Below are 9,610 nucleotides of genomic sequence, written 5' to 3'. Positions count from 1 at the left end.
AATGACATTGTGAGACCGTGTATTTACATTAATTGTGAACTGTCTGGGCCTTTTGTTTGTGAACAAATCATATCATAACATATTGCTAGTGAACAAAGTTGAGTCAAATATGTTTCTAGAACAGTGATTAAAATGTTGAAAATTGGCTGGAATATATTTTTGTATATGTGACATGAACTCTGGTGGTGATGCACTCTAAAAACGTTTAATATGATTTACTCAATTTTTTTGGTGAAACATTTTTACACTTAAAGGTGCTCTAAGTGATGCCGGGAGTGTTGACATTCGAATTGTTGTCAAACAAAACGGAGGCTAGCTAGACCCTCCCTCCTCCTCATCCCGTCTCCTCCCTCCTCCCCTCCCTTCCGGCATAAAGGAAAGTCAAAGTAGTCACTAAAAACAAAGTTAAGTTTTACTGATACTTCATTCAATGTCACCAAGTTAGATAAATGCTTTTATATATTGCAGAACAGAATGCAGAAAAAGAGAAACATTATCTTAAAATCGTTTCGCCACCTGAGGTTATACTATAACGTTAGCTCCCATACAAGGACGCAATAATAGCAAGATAACGTTAGCTTCGCGTTTCCCAGTGAGCATAAACAACGGCGGTGTCGTAAACAAATTTAGTCAAAGTTGTCAATAGCCTATAAATGAACATTCAAATCCATAACAAACAGTGGGTGAAAAGAATCATTCACACAAATTGTCGCCCTACTGTGAATTTGCTTGACCATTTACAATAGAGATTGATCTCTAGCTGCTAGAAACATATATGTTGTATTCACCAAAGCTACCGCTGACTGCATAGTTCTAGCTAATTACATCCTTGTGTTGGTTTGGCGAACATGAACGTCAATTTAGAAAGAAAAATGGATTTACCTGTTCTGCAAAAACAGAGCAACTGAATGTCGGATTGGAAGCCCTTCTGCCGGCGGAGTTCTCGCCACCTTTCGAGGGTTTTTCCGATGTAAATTCGGGACTTCGCGCGTTCCTTATCCTTGTCCCTCTTCTTTGCAATTTGTTCATCGGAACGTCGTCTCTTTGGTCGTGTGTCGGCCATAATTCAAACTTCCCTCTTCATGCTTCTCTCTCCTCCACACACCCCCTTCATGTGCACGCGCACTAACCCCCAAACCCCACCCTCAAATACTTCTCGCCAGTTATTGGCTGAAGCACTGTTTGTTGTGTTTTGTGGTACGGGTGAGCCCAGTTTGTTTTTGTTGCCGTTTGTGGAGCCTGGGCTGTCTACAGAGACCGCGTTTTTTTACAGTGTGTTCAGGGGACAGGCAGCTAGCGGATAGTGAGGAGATGTTTGCTGTATGTGACAAAAAATGTTTTGGCCTAAAAAACGTGTGACATCACTTAGAGCACCTTTAAAATATTGATTACATTTTAAAGCAGTGCTTTAACGCAGCTAAATCAATTACATATACTGTTTGAACTGAGGAAATAGTTAAACTAATTGGGGGAAAACATTTAAAAAACAATATTTATGAGTAATATTAATTGTTTTTATATACGAGTAATATTCACTTTTTTATTTCCTCTAAACCTTTGTAAAAATATTCCATACAACCACCGGTATAACTACATCACATTGGCCTTTATTGTCGATGAGTAGCCTACAGCAATACAGCATATTTTATACTATTTTAACACGTATACAATATTAACTACATTTAAACTCATGTAACAAACATTTTAGAAGTAAAAATTTAACATTTAGGCCTAAACATTCAAGTAATTCAAGTGTAATCAACCGGTCTGTTATCCAAAATCCACTGTATCAGCGCTGGTTCTCCTGCCGGAGATGGACTCGCACTCTGCGGGTGAACGCCGTCCTGCGTTTCACTCATAGCCGAAAGATTCTGCGACGCGACTGACTCCATAACCTGCCAATAAACAAACAGTGCACAGTTCTGAGAACATTTTATCATCCAAATAAGTTATATTCATTATCTTTAGGAATATAGTCGTGTGTTTTTTTTTTATGTAAGGCGTTACAATCACGCGAAGAAACAGGCGCGACACTCGTTTAACTTAGGTGAGTCAAATTGCGTCTATGTATGTTCTTTCGCATTAAATAAAATTATTTAAATCACAGTAATGATTATACAGATAAAATAAAACATACACAAACCTGAATTTCACAGATGAAATGCACCAATTCTGCACCGCTGAGAAGAGGAGAACTGTTCTTGAGACTGGAGAGTGAAGACTGAAGAGAATTCAAACAGCCCGCGCTCACTCAACCGTTGACTTGTCGCCACGTCAGAGGGTGGGGGAGTGGTGCATTGTTTTAATTGAGTAAACTTAATCAATTTCTTATGTGTGTTAAATATTAATAATATTGATTTTAATTAGCCTAAGTAATATTTGTGGTTCTTGAAACATATCAGTTTAATTATCCATTCTCAAATACTGTGATGGAAATTTCACAAATATATTAGCTAAGTGTATTTTAAATAAATAGTTGGTTATTTAAATACTAAATTATTTTAGTGAAAAACTTCAAACTTAAATATAACTGTAAATTTCAGACAAAATGAATTGTTGGTTTTGGAGCTATGAGTCTTTAGTTTTGTGTGTGTCACTCAGAAAAAAACAACTCTAAAATTGCTCTCTGTTGCAGTCACACACTTGTGTGTGTTTGTGTGTGTGTGTATGTGTGCGTTTGGTTTATATTACATTGTGGGAACCAAATGTCCCCACAAGGATAGTAAAACCTGAGATCACCTCCATTGTGGGGACAAGCCAGCGGTCCCCATGAGGGAAATGGGTTAATAAACATACTAAATTATATTTTTTTGAAAATGTAAAAATTCTGAAAGTTTTCTGTGATGGATAGGTTTAGGGGTAGGGTTAGTGTAAGGAGATAGAATATACAGTTCGTACAGTATAAAAACCATTAAGTCTATGGAGAGTCCCCACAAAGATAGTGAACCTGTGTGTGAGATAGAAAGTTCGTTCCACTTTCTTTTTATGCTCTAGGACCAGACCTTGATTTAAATGTAGATTTTTTTCAGATTTATACTGGATTTATTATAATTTTTTTGACAAACAAAATTTTAAAAAGTCAATTTTTCATTTCCACATTAATTTTCAATGTGGGGTCAATCTGACCCCAAACACCTTAAACGGTAAAAAAAAAAAAAAAAATGTTTACACACCTTTACAACAACCAAATCAAGCCCTTTTTTATTTATTTTTTTGGGCGTGTTTTGATCGATTATTTAGGAAAATTCACAGAGTTTCATGCCCCTGAGATAAAGGTAACACTTTTTAAAAATGAAGGAAAAGTCCAGTGGGGTCAGCTGGACCCCAAACACTGATTAAGGGTTACATGTTATGTTTCATCTAAGGGTATATAAACATGATTGACTATAGGCATAGGGCTCCACTTAGGACAAGATAAGAGCAAGAGCATGAGTGAAGTACAGCCTTATACTGATTGGTAAATTGCACTGTGTTTTATACACGTATAAACACATGGACATCCATATTAAATTAGCATTATTTTCCTACGTTTTTACATCATGAAAATCTATATGGCTTTAGTTGTATGTAGGACATAAATGACATAATATGATTAAAAATACATTAATATTATGCAATTTATATATGTGGTTTTTGCAGCATATATGTCCCTTACAATATTCTGTTGGAACATATAAGAATCACAGGTGTTTTTAGCAAACCTTTTCCATATGGGAAGAAACTTCAGTAAAGTGTTCAAACTTATTCCTGCCTCCTGTCCTAAGTTCTGACCGACGCTCCACGGCGAGAACTATATCCTCTTAAGCACCGGTGGTTCTTTCTCCTAAACAAGCAAGGTGTCGGATGTCCACCAAAGGAGGTTTTGTCAGATATAGCTCACTGCATGATACAATATTGTCCCCAAAATTTGGTTTAGTAGGTACACATACACAAACATAATATCCTACTATCTTTCATTAACCATTTCAAGCTTACTCTCTGTAACAGCCTATAGCAGTTTACAATAATCTCAAGTGCTAAATTGATCCTGGGAGAGCTCATCATAGGTGCTCATTGCATACAGCATTGGCAGTCTCTTGGTAATATTAGTGTGAAGACAATGAAAACTATGGCCTGGAGGTACACTTAGTATACCCTTTTGTTTGAACATAGCTCGTAGCAGTAATTGTGATAACATGCCTCCAAATGCTGTAGAAGAACCTGTAATGAGCTATTCAGCAGATCTATCGAAACGATAGGCTTTAAACTACCATGTAAAAAAAGCATGGTAACACTTTCTATGAAGCCATTTATAATGCATTATAAGAGTATTTTTAATGCATTATAATACATGCATAATGCCTTATAACAGAAATATTTTTTTAATATTTTACAAAAACAAAGTCTTCTTTTGAACATCTAAAAAGCGTTATAATGTGGTCATAATAATTGTAAGTGGTCTTTGTCTGCTTTAAGCAAAATAACAAACGTTCAGTCTTCCTTTAAACAGCCATAAGATATCATGAAGTGGTTATAAGAGATTTCCCTTAAGGTAAAATCAAAGTTGTGTGGGAAAGTACAAATGAACAGTACATTCACAATGCAAATAATGTTTAATTCATAAAAACGGTAAAATTGCAAGGTTTTACCAAATCTAATACCTATGCAGTAATATAGGAAAAATCATGTAGATTTAATAGGTAGCTATTTGTATATACAAAAAGAAACTTGAAATCAGAAGGTCAATCCCATTTTAACAAACATTTTCAATTGATATTTAGAAGTGTTAAAGTCTATGTGCAGCTAACTGTTATTTTTATTTATGTCCAGCTGATTGGTTATTTTTGTTCTTGTCCTAAAAATGATAAGCAAAGATACATTTATGTATACAATATAAACAGTTATATACAGTTTGAGGTGCACAAATATATGCTCTTTTATAGTCGTGTTAACCACGTTCATGTAAGTTGTATTTTCTAATGTCATGTAAAAGGCAGCCAAGAATGTGTGAGGGGTGGTTCTTGTCAAGCCAGTATTCCCAGTGAATGACCTTGAGGTGCTCTTTCAAAAGTTTAGTTGTCCTGTAGCCACAGCGGCACCATATATCCATTGTGTATGTCTTCCATGCACACTCTAAATGTTGTGTTGTGTATGTTGTATATAAGGTTAAGGCATTATGTGTGCATTATAATGCATTAAGAATACCCTTATAATGCATAATAAATACAGGCTTCATAGAAAGTGTTACTAAAAGCATATGATGTGATATATATGCCCTTTGTAGCATGTAATTTGGTTCTGCAATTTGGTCTTTTTCCTTCCAAAGTAGTTATACTTAGTAATACTTTTGTGAGATTAATTATTTAGTTTACTAGCCATATAATTTTGCAGAAAACATATAATATATAATCATATAATCTAATATAAAAATGATCTATTTCTGTGATGTTCTGTTCATGTACAAAGACATTCCCTCAGGGAATGTGTATGGTTTATGCAAGTTTATTTGAGGTTGCTTCTGAGTACAGTATAAAGGTGGGCTTAGGTGAATCTTGTGTGAACTATGTTAGCGAGAGTGAGCTAGAATGTGTGTTCATGCATTTGCAAATTATATTGGAATCATATCATGTAGGAAACCCCTCTGTGTGTGCAATGAAGCTTCAAAGTGGTGTTTAATTTGGTTCAAGCAGTGAAGTGTACAGAGAAAGAATGGCATATAGTAGTGTGTATGTTTGTGTGACAGTGTTGTTCCTCAGCACTTTGATCTCTTCACAGTTCCGTCAGACCTGTCGACTCATCCGCAGCACCTCAGACCTGCCTGTGCTAACCAGTGAAGGGGACATCATGTTCGGTGCCCTCTTCTCGCTACACGATACTGTGCTGGAATATCCTCCATCTTTTACTGCTGAGCCACATTCTACGCAGTGCTTTGGGTCAGTCAGTAAATAGAGTCTTATGCTAAAATATTACAATACTGCATTTAGGCTTAATATTTTGAAATTGTTTTCTTTTTTTCCCCTTTGCTTCTTAATTCATTTTCAGACTGGCATTCTCTCTCTCATTTATTAAGTATATTGTTGAGCAGTTTTGCAATAGCCATTTACTGTACAAATGTTATAAACATAAAAAATGCAATTTTGTTGATAATTTAATGCGCTTTGTCCCAAAAAAGGTTTAATTTCAGAACCTTTAGATGGATGCAGACAATGGTTTTTGCCATAGAGGAGATCAACAGAGATAAAATACTCCTAGCCAACTTAACTCTGGGTTATCAGATTTATGATTCATGCAGTACCCCTTTCCATGCCCTCCGCACAGCCTTGGCCCTAATGAATGGGAATGAAGAGGGCACAGGAAAACCAGAGTGCCGAGGCAGGGTGCCTGTTGTCATTGGTGATGGAGGATCCACATTATCCCTAGTGGTTGCACACTTTCTGGGTGTTTTACATGTTCCACAGGTGAGCTGTGCAGTTTTAATGCGCATACAGAGGTACATTCATGTTTTTCAGTCATGTATACTATGCTCTCCGATCTCATGTCCTCTCCTCTCCCTAGGTAAGCTATTTCTCAAGCTGTGCATGTCTCAGTAATAAACTAGAGTTTCCCGCATTTCTAAGGACTATGCCCAGTGACCTTTTCCAAGTGGATGCTCTTGCACAGCTGGTGCAACACTTCGGTTGGAGCTGGTTAGGCACATTCGCAGGGGATGATGCTTATGGCCGTGGTGGTGCTCAACTTTTTAATGATGAGGTGACCAAACTAGGTGCATGTATTGCTTTTTATGAAATAATCCCCAAAAACCATGACCAAACAGAGATGTCCAGGATTGTAAAGAGGATTCCTGAGTCAGGAACCCGTGTGGTGCTGGTCTTTGCTCTAGAGCAAGACGCAAGAGCTCTCTTTTGGGAGGCTCTTCGGCAAAACCTCACTGGTATTCAATGGTTGGCCAGCGAGGCCTGGATCACAGCAGCAGTCCTCTCCACTCCTGAATTCCACTCCATCCTGCAGGGCTCCATGGGCTTTGCCATCCGCAGGGCGGATATACCCGGCCTTCAGCCTTTCCTGCTACGGTTACATCCCTCGAAATACCCACAGGACCCATTTGTTCTGCAGTTTTGGCAAGAGATGTTTAAGTGCTCTCTAGGTACAGTCAATAAGAGCTCCTCTATTAGAGCCCCTTGTAATGGCTCTGAAGTACTTGCCAATACAGGTAACATCTACTCAGATGTATCTCAGCTGAGAATCTCTTATAATGTTTATAAGGCAGTGTACGCCATTGCACATGCTCTGGATTCAATGCTGCACTGTGAACCAGGCAACGGACCTTTTGCTGGGGGATTGTGCCCCAACTCCAGCAACATACAGCCATGGCAGGTAAAATGCACAACTTTTATATCTGTTTGACTTACGCTTGTGTCTTAAGATTAATGTTCTCTAGTTTAGATAATAAAGTTTAAACAAATGTTACCACTGTTCCATGTTTACTTTTATCTTTCTTTTATTCACTCTTTGTGTCTAATCCAATCACTCATAAACATGAAGCTCCTGCATTATTTAAAGCATATCCACTTCACTAATGACTTTGGTGAGGAGACCAAGTTTGACGGCAATGGAGATCCTGTGGCCATGTATGATCTCATCAACTGGCAGCTCATTGGCAACGGAGAGGTGTGGTACGCCACTGTGGGGAGATTTGATGAAACGATGCAGCCTAAACTAGTGATTGAAGAAAAAAACATAATCTGGAATGGAAACCAGAGACAAGTAATGCTCCAGTGTGAATTTTTATTTTTATTTTTATTTTTTACTTTTACTTTTACTGAGAAGTTTTAGTATTCAGTGGTGAATACTCGTTTCCTTTCTTGTATAGATTTTGTATTTGCTGGATACTTATGCATACATTTATGATGTGTATCTTTGTAGTTTGTCTTTTCTCTAAATTGCAGGTCCCTATATCAGTCTGCAGCACTAGCTGTCCTCCAGGCACTAGAAAGTCTACCAGGCCAAACTATCCTCTCTGCTGCTTTGTCTGCATTGTCTGTGCAGCTGGGGAGTTTAGCAATCAGACAGGTATATCCTAAATCAGCTCTTGTCCTGCTGATGTTTTTGTGTTTAACAAAACTAATTTAGATTTGTTTAAAATGTATTTTGCTACTGTGCACAATACATCTTTATAGTAGATGAAAGATTATCTTAAAATTGTATTTATCAGATGCCTTAGAATGTGAAAAGTGCCTGCCTGAGTTCTGGTCCAATACTAGACGAGACACCTGTATCCCGAAGCTGGTGGAGTTCCTTTCCTACAACGATACCATGGGCATCACTTTGCTAGCTGTGGCTCTGCTGGGATCCTGTTTCACACTTGCAGTTGCTCTGATATTTGCCCTTAAACGCCACACACCACTAGTCAGAGCTAACAACTCCGAGCTCAGTTTCCTCATTCTTAGCTCATTGTGGCTTTGTTTTTTGTGTGCACTAGCCTTTATTGGGCAGCCCACATCATGGTCTTGTGGGCTTCGACACAGTGTATTTGGTATTGCATTCTCCCTCTGTCTGTCCTGCATCCTTGGGAAGACTATGGTGGTACTCATGGCTTTCAGAGCCACTCTCCCTGGCACTAATGTAATGAAATGGTTCGGCCCTCTACAGCAGCGTAGCATTATCTTCTTGTGCACAACTGTGCAAGTGGTGATTTGCTGCACATGGCTGAGTCTGGCACCTCCCGTCCCACGTAAGCTCATGACTCGTGAAACTGCCCAGATTATTCTTTTGTGTGATGTGGGCTCTCCATTGGCCTTCTCCCTGGTGTTGGGCTACATCGGCCTGCTTGCTGCTGTCTGCTTCCTTCTGGCCTTCTTTGCTCGAAAACTCCCAGATAATTTCAATGAGGCTAAATTTATTACTTTCAGCATGCTGATCTTCTGTGCTGTGTGGATTGCATTTGTGCCAGCGTATGTCAGCTCACCGGGGAAATACACCGTGGCCGTGGAGATTTTTGCAATTCTGGCCTCCAGTTATGGCCTGCTGCTCTGTATCTTCACACCAAAATGTTACATTATTTTGCTTAAACCTGAGAAAAATACAAAGAGATATTTGATGTCCAAATCCAATTCAGAAAGGAAATATTGAAATGCTTATTGACTAAAAGTTTTGTTTATATTACAATGAAATGTGTTCTTGATTTTCATCTGACCCCCTCAATAAAGTGGTTTTGTGCTTTCATAACTGTTTCATTAAATAAACAATTATGTCCTCAACAAATTAATGTTGCACTCTTTTTACCACAATTAGTTTATCAAAATCAAATTTCCCCAGCATTCATGATAAACATTCCACATAAAACATGATTATAACAGTATTAATATTTTAAGCTAAAGTCAAAATATTTCCAACCCCATGTATTTATCCTCTAGTTGTAACACCCCATCCTCTTTTTGCTCTGTCATTATTCATTCTGTCCTCAATAGGGAGAGAACCGTTTTATTTCCCCTGAGCATAAAAAGCCCATGTGGCATGAAACATGGCCGAACATGTAATCATCCATTCTCTTTCACTCATTGAACAACTGCACACTAATTATTTTATCCACTTCAGCCACACATTTTTGCAATCAAGTTGATAATATCTGCCT

General features: G+C 38.0%; 1 protein-coding gene across 1 annotated transcript; it reads left to right on the top strand.

The window, feature by feature from the left end:
• Positions 1 to 5,748: 5,748 nt before the first annotated feature.
• LOC309508166 (extracellular calcium-sensing receptor-like) lies at positions 5,749 to 9,108 on the top strand (the record flags this gene model as incomplete). Its single annotated transcript, XM_082182692.1, has 6 exons — positions 5,749 to 5,912; positions 6,152 to 6,437; positions 6,535 to 7,353; positions 7,522 to 7,743; positions 7,926 to 8,049; positions 8,192 to 9,108. The coding sequence occupies exons 1-6, from the start codon at positions 5,824 to 5,826 to the stop codon at positions 9,106 to 9,108; spliced, it is 2,457 nt and encodes an 818-aa protein (XP_082038818.1). The 5' UTR covers positions 5,749 to 5,823.
• Between the last annotated feature and the right edge of the window lie 502 nt (positions 9,109 to 9,610).

The sequence above is a fragment of the Leuciscus leuciscus genome (genome assembly GCF_965113295.1).
Source record: "Leuciscus leuciscus genome assembly, chromosome: 10".
Classification (NCBI taxonomy): domain Eukaryota; kingdom Metazoa; phylum Chordata; class Actinopteri; order Cypriniformes; family Leuciscidae; genus Leuciscus; species Leuciscus leuciscus.
Note: the sequence above shows the minus strand (reverse complement) of the source record. Positions and strands in the feature narration are given on the sequence as shown.